General features: G+C 38.3%; 1 protein-coding gene, 1 non-coding gene and 1 pseudogene across 3 annotated transcripts; 2 read left to right on the forward strand and 1 right to left on the reverse strand.

The window, feature by feature from the left end:
• The first annotated feature begins 1,339 nt into the window (after positions 1–1,339).
• On the forward strand, positions 1,340–4,626 carry LOC110756512 (PCNA domain-containing protein). Of its 2 annotated transcripts, none has more exons than XM_021957949.2 (7): positions 1,340–1,620; positions 1,752–1,841; positions 2,034–2,188; positions 2,608–2,728; positions 3,836–3,955; positions 4,037–4,107; positions 4,197–4,626. In XM_021957949.2, the coding sequence occupies exons 1-7, from the start codon at positions 1,597–1,599 to the stop codon at positions 4,444–4,446; spliced, it is 831 nt and encodes a 276-aa protein (XP_021813641.1). In that variant the 5' UTR covers positions 1,340–1,596; the 3' UTR covers positions 4,447–4,626. The 2 variants fall into 2 exon arrangements, with proteins under 2 accessions (XP_021813641.1, XP_021813640.1); XM_021957948.2 differs by having other exon boundaries at positions 1,340–1,612.
• A 247-nt stretch (positions 4,627–4,873) lies between these two features.
• TRNAW-CCA (transfer RNA tryptophan (anticodon CCA)) lies at positions 4,874–4,945 on the reverse strand. Its single transcript has one exon. It is a non-coding gene; the product is annotated as a tRNA-Trp (tRNA).
• Positions 4,946–5,971: 1,026 nt separating this feature from the next.
• Positions 5,972–7,096, forward strand: LOC110764233 (uncharacterized; annotated as a pseudogene).
• Positions 7,097–20,912: the final 13,816 nt, after the last annotated feature.

Raw genomic sequence — 20,912 nt, forward strand, 5'->3', positions numbered from 1 at the left:
GAAGGAAGCAAAGCAAAGCATTTGCTCTGCTATCTGTTTGCTAAGCCATTGCCACATCCTTCTTTCTTTCTAGCTTTTTCTTCAGTCAGCCACTATGATCATGGATCAACCTTCATTTCAAATGCTTTGCACTTTTATTCATGACTTTATTATTATATCTTCTCATTTTTCACAGGCAAATTTAGCAACAAGGGAAATAATATTTATTTCAAAAAATATATATATTCTAGCGCCAGAGATATGTTATTGACATGTTATTGACTTGAGGGTCTCCTCCAATTCAACACCATTATCTTATTCATATCATTATTGATATGTTATTGACATGTTATTAACATGTTGTTGACTTGATTTTCATTCATTTTTTTAACATATACACAAGCAAAAATTAACATGCAAGTGAAGCACAAGGAAGAGATGCCAAATCCAACAACATTGATGGTACAAATTGGGGAAAACCTTTACTCTAACCCTAAACTCAAATTCCATAAATTACTCACCAAATGCTGGTTATTGAACAATCGCAAGGTGTCTGTGCGGGGTCTTTGTGCGGCTTTGCTCCACAAATGGAACCTTTCACTTCCAACAAACACGTCCCCTTCCACTGCTTCGCCACTTCACTGTTTCGGAATCCACGCCTTTGTCCCTTCCACTCAAAATAAATACTTTTTCAGGGTTTAGAGAATGGAGTTGCGTTGCGTTCAACCGTTGCCTTCAACCGTCATTAACCGTTGCCTTCAACCTTTTCTCAGAGCCTAGCAGTTTCTCAGAGCTATGGGTTTTAGAGTGATGGGTTTTTTCTGTTCAAACTTCGAACTGATTTTTTCTGTTCAAACTTCGAACTTGCCTCTTTTTTTTTTTTTTTTGGGACCAACTTCAATGCTGGATATTAAATTCGGGTTTGGGTTCCTCACATACCCGATTGCAAAACTTTATCTCAATTCTCCCTAGCCTTTGGATTGATCTGATGGCTATAAAGTGAACCCCTTATAACTTACGACTTATAACTTTCCACTCATTATAGTCTGGCCTTACTTATATATGTAGCGGGCTTGTGGGCCGGGCTTTGATGAGTGGGTTGGACTGGGCCTTTGTGGGTTGAAGTGGATTGGGCCTATAAGCTGGGTTGAGCTTTAAACACCCTAGCCCAGGCTTAGTTCACTGAATAATGGGTTAGACCGAGCTTTTTCTTGATGGGCTGGGCGGGCCCCTATCGGCTCATGGGTTCGTGGGCCAAATAATGATTCGTATTATAGCAGAAGCAACGTTTTTTTAAAAGTGACTGCAATCCCAAACTGGCTTAAAGGAGAAAATTCCGCATAAAGGAATGACCACAGTGGAGTAAGGTGGGAAGGTTCCCGCCCAGCTTACTGAAACAAAGACAACGACCTTATAATTAGAAGATAGTTTCAGAAGGAACGCCAGGCCATTACTCAAATTTCAACACTCGTTAGAGAGAGAGCAAGAGAGAGCGTTTGTGTGGCGGGAAATTTAGAGGAAAATGAACTCGCCGTCGTCGTCGGCAGAAGAAGCCCCTGATCTGGTGTGCGAGCTTGACAACGTCCAGGGTATGGTTGATGCCCTCACCACCGTCCGATGGAAACGCCAGCAGGTGGGTCGGTGGGTCCCTCCCCAACTTCAAAATTTTCACACATACCACAGATGAATGTTGGTTAATTTTTAATGCTTTGTGGAAGACGAGTCTGCTATGATATCTAGGGCTTTTCATGACTTACCATTTTGCAATTTAGGACGCGGTCATGGAATTATCAGAACACGGCGTCGTTTTAATTGTCGAGGAAACCGGTTGTCTTCAGGCCAAAGTTTATCTCCAGCGTGAGGTACTAAAAATACTACTGCAAGCACTCACTTGATTTTTCACTTCTTACTCACAGTATATACAAAATGCTTAATCACCCTGTTTCTGTTTGGCTCCCAAGAAATGACAACAGATCAGATTCAGATGCCTTTTTTATTTTTTGACATCGCTGAGAAAATTTCTGTTGGTTGGTTGGTTGATTGTTGGTTTGTAGCTTTTTACTCGTTATGAATACAACGGGCAAGGTCGGCCCAGGTTTGGAGTCAGTTTGGGGCTCTTTGTGGATTGTTTGAACACATTTTCAGTTCCTGGACAATCAAGCATTCTAGAAATTCGATATCCGGGGCCCGACATGCAGCTTCTTCTCAAGTATCTTCTTCTTCTTCATATGCTCCATTTTTCACTAAATTACTTAAATCATCTTTGATTTTGTACCTCATTGTTGTGTACCTTTTATCAGATGAATTACATGAAACATTGTGTTGTCATACAAACTCTTTATGGTGCTCCACACCTATATTTGCTTTTCTGCTGCTTTTCGAGTTCGAAATACATTTGGGTTTTTTTAATCTTCTTTTATGAACTCTTCCCCTTCTTTCCTTCACAATTGAATATTCCAAGTAGATTATATGATAGCAGATAAGTTGTGTTCATTTGGAGATGCTTAAGTCTACAATTGTAATAGTAATACACTAGCTACTTGTTCATGATCCTTGTATTTATGCTTTCAATCCATGACAAATCAATCAAATCTTTTCATGACAGTGTTTTCTTACATGTTCTGTTAGGTCTGTTGATTCGTTGGATGCTTGCATTTATGCAGAGATAAGGACAAGAATCCCAGATACAGTTTCTTGGGACTACAATTTTGAACCTGCAGGGAGCACCCCAATCACTTTCACTGTTAAGGTATGATCATTCATATATACTCAGTATGAAGAGCGCACAAACTGCTCTCTCCTTCATCATTCTCTCTCTCAATAATTAAATGGTTACATACGAGCTACTGAAATTTCTATGTAATGGGGATAAAATAGAAATCAGACCTGGTTCACAATGCCCTTTAGCATGCTGCTTCAATTGCAACAAGGTTGCAACTGAAGCGTCCCCTGAAAATCTTCTTAAACATTCTTCACATTGCATATTTCCTATTTCCATCTGGCCAAACGACTTTCTACCATATCTGCTTGTTTTAAAAGTATTTGTTATTTCCATCTGGCCAAACGATTTTCTACCCATATCTGCTTCAAAAAACCAAGATTTGTGTTTTAAAAGTATAAAGAATTGGTTAGTTACTGACAAGAATCCATATTATCTTCAATTTAACCTATTTTCCATTTAATGAGTGGGTACCTTCTCCAAAAGATCTTCAAATTAACTTCTATTGCTCACCTTATTTTCATTATCAGTTTTACCTGCCACTATATGTGTTGTGCATCATATTTGTCAAAAATATAAAGTTTGAGGTTAATGAGATTAGAATGGTCAAGGTGGGTGATAGTTTAATGTAGTTGAAGTATTTATCTGGACATCATTTGTCTGTGTGTCTGTGTGTCTGTCTGCCATCTTTGAATCACGAATCAAATTAGTTCTTTGGGCATATATATAAATATATAAGATAATGGATATGCATGCATTCCAGTTGAGGTGTGCCGTTAGCGTATGCTGTATCCCCCGGTGCTCTTTAAGGTCATCAATCCAGAGTAATAAACAAGGGTAATTTATGATATTACCCTGTTGTTGAGAAGGAGGTAATGAGTGCCACAAGGAAAACCAAAGGGAGGTCCTCTAACCCAAGGGGGCGTTATCTAATTTTAGCCCTTTAACCAAAAAACAAAAGAAGAGGGAAAGGATGCCAATTAATGATGCATGTGGTGGATGGGTTCATGTATTCACTGAACAATATGAAGTTGGTTGCACTCAAATATAAATGTTCTTGATATATCGAATATGTTCTTGACTCATATTGAAGTTCTTTTTACCCTATTGTCGTTTGACATCTAATCTAAACAACAGTCTGCAGCGTTGAAGGAAGCAATTGACGATCTTGAGTGGCCTGGATCAAGCATCCAGATCAATCTACAACCAGTTCCTCCTACTGTTACCTTCAGAGGTGAAGGCCATGGGGATTTGCAGGTAAATATTGCTTCTAACTTAGAAGCAATCACTGACTGTGATGTTCCAAATTTCAGAGTTCTAAATCTGTCTTTATTGCAGATAGACTTGATGTATTATGTGAATACTGATCTTTTGGTTGCATTTCATTGTGATCGTCAAGTATCTTACAAGTATGTTTTAAATATGGCTTTCGAACATTACATCCACCGCACCACTTCTAGCTTCTTAATTGTGTTGGTCCTGACCCTGATGTTCTTAGGTACAAATACAAGTTCCTTAGAGCTACAACTTCTAACATTCCAGGCAGCGTAATTAAAGATAATAGAGGAAGCAAGTTGACTATTGGGAGAGGTGGATTGCTGAAAGTTCAACACCTTGTTTCAGTGGCAAGGCCGTCCACTTCACACCCACGTATCGACTCTGCCGGATATCAGCAACCTAGTCGAATTGCTTATATTGAATTCTTTGTGAAACCGGAGGAAGATGAAGATGCTGCAAACGATCGGTAGGCGATTAATGCAAGATGCTTGCAAATTCTCATTCAAGTTTGTAGCTACTGTTTTCCCACAGTAATTTGAGGGGGTGAAGTTGCCCACACCACATCGCCCCACGAAAACTAATTGTAACTTTCTGATGAGATAGATGTATTATTTGATCGATTAAATTAGCTTGATGGCTTAATTATCAAATTGTTATGCCCCATTTTATCTTTTCATGTTTATGGTCGAATTCCGCATATTTTTATATTTAGAATTTGCATATATAACATATAAGGCAACATATACCATCGTTGAGCGAATTTCCTCACTTATTAACTAACCCGCCTCCAAAAAAAACAAAAAACAAAAACCTAACCGTCTAAAAGAAACAGTCATCTATCACAAAGCGCTGACATTTTTTATGCAAAAATTAAAAATTTCTAAGGATCGTAGGAATTGAACCCGACGTGAATCGAACACGCAACCTTCTGATCTGGAGTCAGACGCGCTACCATTGCGCCACGGATCCTTGTTGTTCTTTCTGGGCAAAAGACGCTATATAACAGAACAGAACTTTAATAAAGAGAACAATAAATTTGTTATAAATCCATGGAATGTGGATTACCACCATTATACCCATTATCTCCATCTTTTGTTGTTTTTTAACATATGTTATTAGTATAGTAATTAGTAGCCTTTAATCTATATTTAGTGGGTTAATTTCCTATGGTTGTAAGCCTATAAATAGGTACTTATCAAAAATGAAGACAACAAGTTCATAGAACAAATTCTCTATCTTTCTCTTCCTCTTATTGCTCTCTACAATTTCCCCTAGTTTTATAACAAAATTATGTTATAAATCCATACGTTATGGGTTTATAGGTTATGGATGCCCACAATAATATCCATCATTATATACATGTAACCTACCAATGTATTTGTACTCTACCAACCAATGTATTTGTACTCTACCAACCAATGTATTTGTAACCTATCAATTATGGGTGGTAGGTGATTCAGGTATCTCTGCTCCTATAAATAGTGGCACCAAATATGAATGAAAGACAAGTTGATTTGAGCAAATTATACTGTCTCTTTCTTCCTCTTATTTCTCCCTACATATTCTCTAGTTTTATAACACGTTATCAGCACGAAAGCTCTTGGTAATGTTCTTCTCTATAGCTTAGTTAATCCATATATATATATATTTTTTCTTTTATATACAAAACTCGATGATGGCTATTTTTTTTGTGAAATCATGTTTTTGACATGATTTAAATTGCCGAGAGTATCCCCCAATGAATGCATGAACATGTAGTTTTTGTTGTTGTTGTTGTTATTGTTATATGACCACTATTCATTGAAAACTTGTTGACATGCATGTTGTAGCTAATAACACGAGTAGTATGCAATTATCATTATTATTATTATTATTATTCTTTCTTTCTGTTCTCCTTTTAAGTTTTTAATTTATCTTATTTAAACACAATATATTATGATGAGTTTTTTTTATTAACAAGAGATCAGGACCTGAAGTTCCTCGATCCTCATAATGGATAAGGACCTGAAGTTCCTTTATCAAATCAGAACCTAAGTTTCTGTGATTCAAAATAATTGAAGGCATGAAGTTCCTCAATCTAAATTGTCTAAACATCCCAAACCAGAAGTTTTGGTGATTATATTTATGTTTACTATATCAACAATTTTTCTTGAGCTCTAATACATTCCATTTTCTTTTATATAGAAAATGTCGAACTTGGCAAAGCTCGAATTTGTTGCACTTGACATCTCCGGAAAGAACTACCTTTCATGGATCAATGATGCTGAGGTTCATCTTGAGGCTATGAACCTAGGGGAAACCATTAAGGAAGGCAATGAGGCATCCTCTGTGGATCGAGCGAAAGCCATGATTTTTCTCAGACGCCACATACATGAAGGCTTGAAGTGTGAATACCTTACTGTCAAGGATCCGTTGGCCCTTTAGGGAAATCTCAAGGAAAGATATGACCATCAGAGGACAGTTATTCTTCCTAAGGCTCGCCATGATTGGATGCACTTGCGTCTACAAGATTTCAAATCAGTGGCTGACTATAATTCTGCTCTGTTCAGAATTAGCTCTAAGTTACGACTTTGTGGAGAAAATATAACTGATGCAGACCTATTGGAGAAAACTTTCACCACATTTCATGCCTCCAATGTGGTTTTGCAACAACAATATCGAGAACGAGGTTTCCAGAAGTATTCAGACCTCATATCTTGTCTACTTCTAGCTGAACAGAATAATGAGCTTCTGATGCAGAACCATCAGTCCCGTCCAACTGGATCTGCACCATTCCATGAAGTGAATGCTGCCTTGGCACCATCTCATGAGGCATATGCTACCTCATCACATGGCGACCGTCGTCGAGGACGTGGTCGTGGTAGGGGTACCCGTAATGGTCAAGTCCAAAATAGTAATAGCCACCGCTTGGGCCCAATAAATACCCAAGCATCTCATAACCACCAGAAGTGGAACAAACAAGACAAGGCAAATGGCTCCCAACCTTCAGCTGACAGGGTGATTGAGGAAGCATGTCATAGGTGTGGTACAAATGGGCATTGGGCACGTGTATGCCGCACACCAAAACATTTGGTTGATCTTTACCAAGCCTCAATCAAGGGCAAAGGAAAAAAAGGTTGAGACATATTGGATGGATGCTGATCCACCAGAGTTAGAACCAGTGGATGCAACTCACCTTGATGTCTCAGACTTCTTTGTTGATACTGATGGCAAATCTTTTGATCCTATGATTAGTGATGGGATACTCCCCAATTAATTTTGTTGAATTTTTTTTTATTTTTTATTTTTCCTCGCTTTATGTTGTTTGAGCGCGTTTGAGCTGATTTTAATTCCTGTTTTTCCCCATTTCACATGTTAGTTTGGATCTTTTCCATTGAATAAAATCGAATAAAAGACTTCATTCGAATAACATTTTTTTTTTCCTGTTTTATTTATTATTTATTTATTTTTCTTCGAACAACATTTTAATACATATATATTTTCTTATAAATTTGAAGGCATGGAAAACAATCATGGATCCCCTCGTCTTGGGAGAATTGACGAAGATATTTGTCTTGCGGATAGTGCAACTACGCACACAATTCTTCGAGATAAAAAATATTTTCACAATTTACATTTATCAAAAGCAAAGGTAACTACCATACTAGGTTCTGCAAACCTAATTGACGGCTCTGGAAGAGCTCAATTTTTGTTACCCAATGGGACTCAATTCTTCATTGATAATGCTTTGTACTCTTTGAGATCGAAAAGAAATTTACTCAGCTTTAAAGACATTCGAATGAACGGGTACCATATTGAAACTAGAAATGATAATAATGTGGAGTATCTTTGCATTACCACCAATATCAACAGCCAGAGGCGTATATTGGAAACACTTCCTGCTTTCTCTTCTAGGTTGTATTATACAACCATCAAAGCAGTTGAAGTCCATGCTATCATGAATCAGAATTTCATTGACCCAACGACCTTCATGCTTTGGCATGATCGCCTTGGGCATCCTGGATCCACAATGATGCGTAGGATTATTTCAAATTCAAATGGACATCCTTTAAAGCCTTACCATAGTACTTTGTCCATTGACCAGTCTTGCAAAGCTTGCTCTCAAGGGAAATTGATCATTAGACCTTCTCCGTCAAAACTTGACTTTGAATGCCCATCTTTCTTACAGAGAATTCAAGGGGATATTTGTGGGCCAATTCACCCATCTTGTGGACCATTTCGTTATTTTATGGTTTTAATCGATGCATCTACAAGATGGTCACACGTTTGCCTATTGTCAACTCGTAATGTTGCTTTTTCTAGGCTCCTTGCTCAGATAATTAAATTACGAGCACAATTCCCTGATTATCCAATAAAGTCAATTCGACTTGATAACGCTGGTGAGTTTACCTCCCAAACTTTTGATGCCTATTGCATGTCACTTGGGATTGATGTTGAGCACCCAGTTCCCCATGTCCATACTCAAAATGGATTAGCTGAAGCTTTTATTAAGCGTCTCCAGCTTATTGCTCGCACTTTGCTATTGAAGACAAAGTTGCCAATTTCTGCTTGGGGACATGCAATTTTACATGGAGCATCCTTAGTCCGCTTGAGGCCCGTTACCCACCACCAATTCTCCCCTTTACAACTTGCCTTTGGGAGACAACCCAATATATCACATTTAAGGGTATTTGGTTGTGCAGTTTATGTGCCAATTGCACCCCCACAACGCACTAAAATGGGTCCTCAACGTCGATTGGGAATTTACATTGGTTTTGATTCACCAACTATCATTCGTTATCTCGAACCTATGACAGGAGATACTTTTACAGCACGTTTTGCGGACTGTCACTATGATGAGACATTCTTCCCGCCGTTAGGGGGAGAAAAGACCGTTCCTGAAGAACGGCGAGAATTGGGTTGGAACATATCCATTATGTCTCATCTTGACCCTCGTACAACTCAAAGTGAAAATGAAGTACGAAAAATTGTCCACCTTCAGCAAATTGCTAATCAAATGCCAGATGCATTCACTGATACAGGAAAAGTGACAAAATCACATATACCTGCAGCAAACACACCAGCAAGGATTGATATCCCAATCGGATTAACCAATGTTGCAGCAAATGAATCATCTACTGCACGCCTGAAGCGAGGTAGACCCATTGGTTCCAAGGACTCAACTCGTAGAAAGCGAAAATCGAAAGTATATCCCAATCCCAATGGAAACGCTAATGAAGATATTATTGGGAAAGAGATTCACCTTGAATCTACAATTCATCCGGAGAATGAAAGTGTCATTGAAAAGACACAAGCCACTGAAGAGGAAAAGATACCTAACACAGAAATTTCTGTAAATTTCGCATGCAATGATGAATTATGGGACCGTAGTGAAATGGTTATCGATGATAGTTTCTCTTTCGCAGTAGCTGCTGAGATTATAAAAGGTTATGAAGATATTGAACCACGATCTGTTGATGAATGTAAAGGAAGGCCTGATTGGCCAAAGTGGAAAGACGCAATCCAAGTTGAGTTAAATTCCTTGGAAAAACGTGGTGTATTTGGACCTGTGGTTCAAACACCACAAGGTGTAAAACCTGTGGGATATAAATGGGTGTTCACAAGAAAGCGTAATGAGAAAAATGAGATTGCAAGGTATAAGGCACGACTCGTTGCGCAAGGTTTCTCTCAAAGGCCTGGGATTGATTATGAAGAAACATATTCTCCTGTTATGGATGCAATTACGTTCCGTTATTTAATAAGTCTTGCAGTTTCAGAAAAACTTGACATGCGTCTTATGGACGTTGTTACTGCATACTTGTATGGGGAGTTAGATGCTAATATTTATATGAAAGTCCCAGAAGGACTCAAGTTGGCAGAATCAAACACTAAATCACGGAACATGTATTCCATTAAGTTGAGACGTTCTCTATATGGGTTGAAACAATCCGGACGAATGTGGTATAACCGTCTTAGTGAATATTTGATCAAGGAAGGCTACATTAATGATCCCATATGCCCTTGTGTTTTTATAAAGAAATCAAATTCTGGATTTGCAATCGTAGCAGTGTATGTTGATGACATGAACTTAATTGGAACTCCTCAAGAGATCATTAAAACTGCTGAATATTTAAAGGGTGAATTTGAGATGAAAGACCTTGGAAAAACTAAATATTGTCTGGGCTTGCAGATCGAGCATCATCCCAATGGTATTCTTGTCCAGCTTACACTGAAAAAATCTTGAAGCGATTTTATATGGATAATGCCCACCCGTTGAGTACTCCAATGGTAGTTCGTTCATTAGACACAAATAAAGATCCATTCCGTCCTAAAGAGGATGATGAAATGATACTTGGTCCAGAAGTTCCATACCTTAGTGCAATAGGTGCTTTATTATATTTAGCCCAATGTACTAGGCCAGATATTGCATTCTCAGTAAATTTATTAGCCAGGTATAGCTCGGCTCCAACACGTAGACACTGGAATGGTATAAAGCATATCTTGCGCTACCTTCGTGGAACAACTGATATGGGCTTGTTTTATTCGTACGAACCTTCCAACGGTTCAAATCTTGTTGGATACGCGGATTCTGGGTATCTCTCTGATCCACATAAGGGTCGCTCCCAAACTGGTTATGTGTTTACTTGTGGAAATACAGCAATCTCATGGCGATCTACAAAACAAACTTTGGTTGCTACCTCTTCTAATCATGCAGAAATTCTTGCGCTCCATGAGGCCAGTAGAGAATGTGTTTGGTTAAGATCCCTAGTTCATCATATTCGGAAAACATGTGATCTTTCTTCAACAACAAAAGCCCCGATAATCATGTATGAAGACAATGCTGCTTGTATAGCTCAAATTAAAGAAGGGTTTATCAAGGGTGACAGAACCAAACATATACCACCAAAGTTCTTCTACCCACATGAGCTTCAGAAGAATCAAGAGATTGAAGTCAAACAAATTCGCTCCCAAGATAACCTGGCAGACCTCTTCACCAAAGCTCTTCCGAAGTCTATATTTCAGAAGTTGGTATATGGTATAGGAATGCGACGACTTTACAAGCAATCAGATTGTTGAAGATTAGGGGGAGAAATCAATCGCGGAAACTCCTCAGTTTTACTACATTGGATGTATGTGCAATGTACTCTTTTTTCCTTCGATCAGGTTTTTATCCCATGTGGTTTTTCCTGACAAGGTTTTTAATGAGGCAACATTTAGCACGTCCAACATGATATCATTGTCTGGTGGACATCCAAGGGGGAGTGTTATAAATCCATACGTTATGGGTTTATAGGTTATGGATGCCCACAATAATATCCATCATTATATACATGTAACCTACCAATGTATTTGTACTCTACCAACCAATGTATTTGTACTCTACCAACCAATGTATTTGTACTCTACCAACCAATGTATTTGTAACCTATCAATTATGGGTGGTAGGTGATTCAGGTATCTCTGCTCCTATAAATAGTGGCACCAAATATGAATGAAAGACAAGTTGATTTGAGCAAATTATACTGTCTCTTTCTTCCTCTTATTTCTCCCTACATATTCTCTAGTTTTATAACAAATTAGATATTTTTTTAATGCTGCTATTTCAACCCACCTTATCTTAAAAGTTTTAAAGACAAATTTATATTTTTGTAAAATGACTTCTAAGGACTTACGAAAAAAATCACAACTTACATAACCCACCTATTTTATAGTTTGACAAAAAGAAAAAATAAATGCCCTCATAGATGAAAAACATAAACAAAAAACTCATATGCATCTAAGATCGACCATATATTTGAAGATCGTCGTGCCCGACACAAGCCATCTTTTCTCCTTCACACCTAGTAAATAAGAAACCATGAACCTTTGTCATGAAAAACAGAAAAATAGTTGCAGAAACCCAAGTCTGAGTTCATGAACTGAAAAAAGAAAAAGAGCCCAAAATTTATTTGTTAAAAAATTGAAGTTTTACCAAACTAGGTTCATGAATCATTCAAATTTAATATTTTTAAATAGAAAGTTGAACACAAAAGCAGAGAACAATAGGAAAGTTTCTTAGTTGTAGGTCTTTGAAATCCAATCACGTTAAAGTGTGAGGAGATGGATTAATGGTTTCAAATTTGAGTCAATAAATTTTCTTTTGTTTCTAAAAAAATTGAATCTTTGAATCTAAATCAGGAGATGAAATAGATAACCGATAAGAATTAAAGTGAATCTTAAACGGCACATATTCTTGATTTTCATCTGCAACGGTGGAGTTGAAGGTAGTTGTGAAGGACAATGGAGCAAGAACGTGTTTTTGGTTATATGAGCGAGAGCGTCTTCGGGTTTGAGTGATTTTTTTATTTTTTTTTATAAAAAAAACATTTTAAAAGTTTTAGTTTTAGTTTAAGTTAAATTAATATATTGTAGAGTAAAAGTAAAATAAAATGATGACATATTAATTTTTGCACACTTATTTGAATCAAACTTCAAAAAATTTACTTTCTTATTTGAGATTTTCTGGAAATTGTAGAAAAAAATGTTAGGTTTAGTTCAAAGGTTGTGTTTCTCTGGTTTTTCTTTTGGTCGAAAATAGGAGTTTCATTAGAGCAACTCCACCCATTTGCCCCTTGCCATGGCAAGGGAGGAGCTAGGGCAGCCACTATTCACATGAATAGTGGTTGCCCATGCAAATAGTATTGTGTGTTTCCACCCGTTGCCATGGCGAAGGGCAATTACTATTCATTTTTTTGTTTTTTTCACAAATTTGTTTACCTAAACAATTAATTTGGATAATATTTTCGGATAAGATTTTTGGGTTCGTATTTGTCAATATTTATTATAAAATTTATATCTCAATCGGATAAAATTTTGGCATTTATAGAAAAAAAAATTCAGCAATTTTTTTTCATTTTTTTATTGCACAAAAATTGGCTGCCGTTGGATTGGAGAAAAAAATCTAATCAGAGAGCCCAGAGCGCGACACGTGGACTTTAGCGGCACTGTAGCACATAGCACTATAGCGGCACTGTAGCGCGAGTACTGTAGCGCTGACGTGGCGCATGATGTCATCCAACACGCGGGTTCGACCTCGGGCTGAACTAGCCTTCGGGCCAGCCCGACTTGCTGAGACCCACTCCCAGCCTGGGCTTGGGTTGTCCGCTGGAACATCATTTTTTTGTTTTTCTCCCCCCAGCCTTGGGCTCAGCCCTCTGCTGGAACTGCTCTTACAAAACCTCATTCACAAAGGAGAGAAGAAATATATGCAGCGTTTTCTAGGTTTTTTTTTTTTGGTTCTGTTATTTGGAAGAAACATATGCTTGGAAGATTGATGAAGGGTTCAGGGGTTTAGGGATGGCGAAGGGCAATTACTATTCATTTTTTTGTTTTTTTTCACAAATTTGTTTACCTAAACAATTAATTTGGATAATATTTTTGGGTTCGTATGTGTCAATATTTATTATAAAATTCATATCTCAATCGGATAAAATTTTGGCATTTATAGAAAAAAAAAATCAGCAATAAAATGAAAAAAAATTCGATTTTTTTTTCATTTTTTTATTGCACAAAAATTGGCTGCCGTTGGATTGGAGAAAAAAATCTAATCAGAGAGCCCAGAGCCCAACACGTGGACTTTAGCGGCACAGTAGCACATAGCACTGTAGCGGCACTGTAGCGCGAGTACTGTAGCGCTGATGTCGCGCATGACGTCATCCAACACGCGGGTTCGACCTCGGGCTAAACTGGCCTTCGGGCCAGCCCGACTTGCTGGGATCCACTCCCAGCCCGGGCTTGGGATGTCCGCTGGAACATCATTTTTTTGTTTTTCTCCCCCCAGCCTTGGGCTCAGCCCTCCGCTGGAACTGCTCTTACAAAACCTCATTCACAGAGGAGAGAAGAAATATATGCAGCGTTTTCTAGGTTTTTTTGTTTTTTTTGTTTTGGTTCTGTTATTTGGAAGAAACATATGCTTGGAAGATTGATGAAGCATGGAGAGGATGGTGGGTTGAGAAGGTAGAGGTATGAAGTGAAGATGATAGAAACCTTTCAACCTTAACCCAATGCCAAAGATGTTGAATTATAAGCCTTAAACTGACTTAAGGATTAGCATATTTAACATTCAATTTTCTTTTAATGTTTTATAGGCCAAGTGTAAGGCTCTCATTGGTTGACTAGTTGAATGGTTGAGATCACCTTGTGATGTAAGGGATCCAGCCACTATATCTAACAGATATACTGCCTCACTCCAAGTGCGTGAGGATTGTAAGAACCAAAAAAAGAGATACAACAGAAATATACACTTTCTCTGCTACACATATAGCAGAGCAATTTTCCAATTCTCTTTGGTTCTTCCTTCTTCATTCTTCTGTGATTTCTTCACCCACACACTCAAAACACGAACATGGCCTCAGAGCCAGGTTTGATTATCTGAAGCTGGGCGTTCAATCTATGAAGAAAAACAATCGAGGTATCTCTTTGAAGCTCATTCAAGGCTCACGAAGCTGCTTGAGCTCGATTATCTCTAGATCTGAAAACAACTCGTTTCGAGGTGCATTTGAGGTTAGCAATGGCTGGATCTGGAAGCTCAGAGGTGAGAACTCCAGTTTTCTCTGGTGAGAACTATGAGTTTTGGAGGATTAAGATGGTGACCATATTCAAATCACATGGGTTATGGAAATTGGTAGATAAGGGAATTCCAATCTCTGATTTGAAGAAGAAAAAGAAGGCATCTGAGGAAATCTCATAAGAAGAAGATGATGAGAAAGAAGCTGCAATTCTCATGAAGGATGCAAAAGCTCTAGGTATTATCCAAAATGCTGTCTCAGATCAGATTTTCCCACGAATTGCAAATCCAGACTCTGCCAAAGCAGCTTGGGAGCTGTTGTATGGAGAATTTCATGGTGGAGATCACGTCAAATCAGTAAAACTTCAAAATCTGAGGCGTGAATTTGAATATACTAGAATGCATGATAATGAATCCTTATCTACTTACCTTACTAGACTGAATGATCTGATTAATCAAATGAAAACATATGGTGAAGTGCTCTCGAATGAGAGACTTGTGCAAAAGGTTTTGATTAGTCTTAGCAAGGTATATGACCCCATCTGTTTAGTGATTGAAAACACTAAAAGTCTAGAGACTGTGGAATTGCAAGAAGTGATTGCTATTATGAAAAGTCAAGAGCAACGATTTGAGTTGCACAATGCAGACACAACTGAGAAGGCTTTTGCCTCATTCACTGTGAGTTCAAAAGGTCAGGAAAAAAAAAAAAAAAAAACAGCACAATCTGGTCCATCCAAGTCTCAGAAAAATTGGAATAAAAATTGGAATCCTAAGGGCAGACCATGGGAATCGAAAGGCAAGCCTCAATGGAACAATCCTGCACAAACTCACAGTTCATCTCAATCTACAGGCCAAGAAGCTGTAAAACCTCAATGCAAGGTGTGCTCCAATTATCATTTTGGACAATGCAGGTACAAAGGCAAACCAAAGTGTTACAACTGTGACAGGTTTGGTCACTTGGCTAGAGAATGCACTGCAACCAAGACTGTGCAAAAGGCAAATTGTGCAAACTAAATGGAGGTGACTGGAAACCTGTTCTATGCTAATTGTGCCACCACTGAGTCAAAGGCAAATGGAGAATGGTAAATTGATAGTGGTTGCAGGAACCACATGACTGGCAATGTCGATTTGCTTGTTGATGTGAGGACAAATGTGGTTGGAAAAGTGCAAATGCCAACCGGTGTACTTGTGAATGTGGCTGGAATGGGTTCATTGGTCATTGACACAGCAAAAGGAAGGAAGTACATTAGAGAAGTAATGTATCTGCCAGGATTGAAAGAGAATCTGCTGAGTGTTGGGCAAATGGATGAGCATGGATATTCTCTAGTGTTTGGAGAAGGAGTGTGCAAAGTATTTGACAGTTCCTCAATGAATCATCTCATTATCAAGGTTCAAATGAAGAAGAACATATGCTACCCTTTATGTCTATTAACTGAAAACCAGCTAGCAATGAAGTCAGCAATCACTCATTGCACATGGACTTGGCATAAGAGACTAGGTCACCTACACTTCAAAGGGTTGAAACAACTAAGGGATAAGGATATGGTGCATGGGTTACCTCAACTAGAAGAACAAGATGGTGTATGTGAGGGCTGCCAACTTTGAAAACAACACAAACTTAGTTTTCCAAAAGGTCAAGCTCAAAGAGCAAGCAGTCCACTTGAGTTGGTTCATGTTGATCTATGCGGTCCTATGAGAAATGAGTCTATTGCAGGGAATAAGTACTTCATGCTGCTCATTGATGACTCTACAAGGATGAGCTGGGTCTACTTCTTAGGAAACAAGTCTGAAGCCTTCAATTGCTTCAAGAAGTTTAGATCCATGACTGAATTGCAATCCAGATATAAGGTGAAATGTTTAAGGAGTGACAGAGGGGGAGAGTTTCTCTCTTCTGAGTTTGTGCAATTATGTGAAGAGTATGGCATTCAAAGGCAGCTCACCGTGGCCTACACTCCTCAGCAGAATGGAGTGGTAGAGAGGAAGAACAGGACTGTGGTTGAAATGGCTAAGTCTATGCTACATGAGAAGGGAATACCTTACTGTTTATGGGCAGAAGCTGTTCACACAGCTGTATATATCCTAAATAGATGCCCTACCAAAGCTCTGAACAACATCACACCCTTTGATGCTTATAGTGGAAGAAAGCCTGGTATTGCTCACTTAAAGGTGTTCGGCTCCTTGTGTTATGTTCATGTACCTACTGTACTAAGGCACAAGCTCAAGCCTAAGAGTGTGAAAGGAGTGTTTGTAGGGTATGCAACATGTGAAAAAGGCTACAGAATCTATAATCCAATCTCCAAGAAACTCACTCTCTTAAGGGATGTTATTTTTTATGAAGAAAGCTCTTGGAATTGGACAGAATGTTCTGATAAGGTAGAGGCAGTATTCCGAGATGGAATTCAAGATGAGCAAAGGCTTGGTATGGAATATGAAGATGAGAATGATGCTCTATCTCCTCAGGTTCAAGTTCAACAAGAAAGAAGCCCCTTGTTGGCTCAACCTTCATCACAACACAGGTCAAGTGGTATAAGCAGTGCAGAGAGAAACACTCAAGCTTAAGACCACACACCATTGAAGTGGAGACGGTTAGATGATGTGCTTGCACAGTGCAATCTGTGTATCATTGAACCAGAAAAATATGCAGAAGCAGCTCAAGATGAATCATGGCTGAAGGCAATGCTGGATGAATTGTCCATGATTGAGAAAAATGGTACATGGGAATTGGTGGACAGACCAACTGAGAAACCGGTTATTGGAGTCAAGTGGGTTTACAAAACCAAACTCAACTTGGATGGTTCAGTGCAAAAGAATAAGGCAAGGTTAGTTGCCAAAGGGTATGCTCAGAAACCCGGTTTGGATTACAATGAAACCTATGCTCCTGTGGCTAGACTGGACACCATTAGAACCCTCATTTCCCTTGCTGCTCAGAAAGAATGGAAGCTGTATCAGCTTGATGTAAAATCAGCTTTTCTAAATGGTGTTCTACAAGAGGAAGTCTACATAGATCAACCCGAGGGTTTTGTGATCAAAGGCAAGGAAGACAAAGTGTACAGGCTGCACAAAGCTCTCTATGGTCTAAAACAAGCTCCAAGAGCCTGGTATGCAGAGATTGACAACTATTTTTCCCAATGTGGTTTCAAGAAGAGTTTGAGTGAACCAACTTTGTATATAAAAGCAAGGGGAGAAGATTTCTCGATTGTTTCTATCTATGTGGACGATATAGTCTACACTAGCAGCTGTAAATCAATGCTAGAAGAGTTCAAGGAAGATATGAAAATGAAGTATGAGATGACAGATCTAGGACTTCTTCATCACTTCCTCGGAATGGGAGTGCTTCAAACTAACTCTAGCATCTTCATTCACCAGAAGAAGTATGCAAGTTCTTTACTGAGTAAGTTTGGATTAAATGAAGCAAAGACTGTCACAACTCCTCTTGTAGCTACTGAGAAGTTATCTAAAGATGATGGAAGTGGATCTGCAAGTGAGGAAATGTATAGGAGCATTGTGGGAAGCCTTCTATATCTCATTGCTACAAGGCTGGATATAATGTATGCAACAAGCTTATTGGCAAGATTTATGCACTGTTCTACCAATAGACATTATGGAACTGCAAAGAGAGTACTCAGATACATTAGAGGAACTCTGGATTATGGCCTGGAGTATGTGAAGGGAAGGAAAGCTTGTTTAATTGGCTTATGTGATAGTGATTGGGGTGGCTCACTGGAAGACAGCAAAAGCACATTAGGATATGCATTCTCATTTGGCAGTGGTGTATTTTCGTGGGCTTCGGTCAAGCAAAATTGTGTTGCACTTTCAACTGCAAAGGCTGAATACATGAGTGCATCAGAAGCTACAACTCAAGCAATATGACTGATGTTTGTTTTGGAAGATTTTGGAGAAATGCAAATTGAAGCTACTCCACTTCACTGTGATAACACTTCTGCCATTGCTATTACAAAGACCAAGCACATTGACAAAAGGTATCATTTTATTAAGGATGCACTGCAGGAAGAAATCATTGATTTGGTCTATTGTCCCACTAAAGAGCAGCTTGCGGACATTTTCACCAAACCACTGTCTAAGGATCGGTTTAACTATCTCAGGAGTATGCTTGGAGTTAAATCAGCTCAAGACTTAAAGGGGAGTGTTGAATTATAAGCCTTAAGCTGACTTAAGGATTAGCAGATTTAGCATTCAGTTTTCTTTTAACGTTTTATAGGCCAAGTGTAAGGCTCTCATTGGTTGACTAGTTGAATGGCTGAGATCACCTTGTGATGTAAGGGATCCAGCCACTGGACCTAACAGATATACTGCCTCACTCCAAGTGCGTGAGGATTGTAAGAACCAAAAAAAGAGATACAACAGAAATATACACTTTCTCTGCTATACGTATAGCAGAGCAATTTTCCAATTCTCTTTGGTTCTTCCTTCTTCATTCTTCTGTGATTTCTTCACCCACACACTCAAAACACTAACAAAAGAATCAAAACTATTATTTCTGATTGAAACTGGATTTACAATTACATGCCCTAGAATGAGCATAAGCCCACTAATATAATCGCTTCCCAATTAAGCAAATAACAGTCGTTAACTAACAAAACAAATTGCCAACTAACAAAACAAATTGCTAGCTAACTAACCAATTGCCTAACAAAACCTTGCCAGCTTAGCTAACATACTGAAAGACCATATTAACCATGAGAATCCTATCAGAAGATTGGTGCTGCGGGGAAGGGGTGAGTGAACTGTGAATTGAGGTTAAAGCTTCGGCAGGGAAGTTTTTTTTTTTTTTATCTTTTTAAAAATCTTTTTTAATTTTTAGTTTTTAATATGTCAATTTACTAAAACACCCATGCCATGTCAGCAAGTTAACGGTGTTATTGAGGAAATTGATGGAATGGGGGAACTTAGGACACGAAATGAAAGCATAGGGGCAAATTGAGATTTTTGGTCAAACACAGGGGTTATATCAATAAATAAGCCTTAAAGTTTTGTTAGCTTCTGGTCAATATGCCTTCACAAGAGTGACATGACAACGTGTTTGTTGGCTCTGTCTCACACTCATTTGAGGCTTTTATAGGGAGAAGTTCCTGCTGGAATTGGGCCGTTTGGTGGAGGGGTCTTCGTCGGAAGATTCCCCGTCGGTGAGCTCGTGGTCGACGCACTTGGTCTTCATGGAGGACGATGAGGAGCTAGGGTTATTGTTAGGTTTCGCAGGGCCGATCTCCAGGGCTTGCACAATGAGTTTCTTAAGGCATCCATTATGTAGCACGAACACTCCATTAGGCTGAGGTGTCAGAGTGTCTAACACGTGGACACGGGTCAACGGTCAAAACACCTTTTGGATAAGGTCAAAACACTTTTGGACACGGTCAATTGAAGTCAAGACACGACTGGGACCAGTGTAGAAATTTTAAAACAAAAACTAGGGTCACAACATAATTATTGAAAAAGTTGTGGACATATTTTAAATAGTTTTAAAAAGTGGGCTTTTCTTCTCTCCCAGCCAGCCGCATCTTTCATGAAAAAAAAACCCAACTTTTCTTCTTTCCCTCTCCACATATTCTTTCTTCTCATCTTATTTTAAATTGCTTGAAGTTGAAATATCAATAAATGCTTACAAACTGTTGTAGGTGAAAGCGAGAGTCTGATTTCTTATTTTATTTTTTGATTTTTTTCTCAGTTTTATCATATTTCTGGCGTCAATTTTTTGTTTAAATATGTTTTTTTTTTCTTTGTTTCTTTGTAGCAAAGCTGATATTGTTGGTTGACTAAAGATATTGATAGCAATTTGGTCGTGAGAGAAGCATTTTTTTGAGTGGGTAATTCATTCACTTTGTTTTTTTTTTTTTTTTTCTTTTTATGCAAAGCACACTCTTATTTTATGAGGTGGAAAATGTTTTATGTGTGAATAAATATGTGTATGGTGCTTTATTTTGTTAGGGGTAAGATGAGTAATGCCAATTCAAATGAGGCCTCCTCTCATGCTCAATCATATTTTGTGGTGCATTAATTATTATGTATAGATGATGAATATGAGTACTTTGTTTTGTTTTATTGTATTATGACATTGAAGTATTGAGTATGAATGATTTTAAAAAAAAAAATATAAGTATGTACTATTATGATTTTATTAGAATTTATTATTATTTTAATTGTCGTGTTCTATCCATGTCCATGTCCTAATTTTTTAAGATTTTCCATGTCACTATGTCATTGTGTCCAGTTTTCATGCCCTCGTGTCTGTGTCCGTGCAACATAAGTTGTGGATCGCTAGACATGTGGCATAAAGTGATTGACTTCAAATAAATTTGTTAAAATATAAAGGGAGTGGCATTGTTGTAATTTTGAAGTTTTTTTTATAATTACATTATGCTTTTTGGTCATGTACCTTAGGGGTGGGCACAATTT

The sequence above is a fragment of the Prunus avium genome, chromosome 4, assembly GCF_965620075.1.
Source record: "Prunus avium chromosome 4, drPruAviu1.hap1.1, whole genome shotgun sequence".
NCBI classification, from domain to species: domain Eukaryota; kingdom Viridiplantae; phylum Streptophyta; class Magnoliopsida; order Rosales; family Rosaceae; genus Prunus; species Prunus avium.

Excerpts from the sequence above, each read along its gene's own strand:
- LOC110756512 (XM_021957948.2), top strand. The coding sequence starts at position 1,502 with ATGAACTCGCCGTCGTCGTCGGCAGAAGAAGCCCCTGATCTGGTGTGC. Across the intron at positions 2,729-3,835 it reads CAATCACTTTCACTGTTAAG|TCTGCAGCGTTGAAGGAAGC; the intron begins GTATGATCATTC and ends TCTAAACAACAG. Across the intron at positions 4,108-4,196 it reads GATCGTCAAGTATCTTACAA|GTACAAATACAAGTTCCTTA; the intron begins GTATGTTTTAAA and ends TGATGTTCTTAG.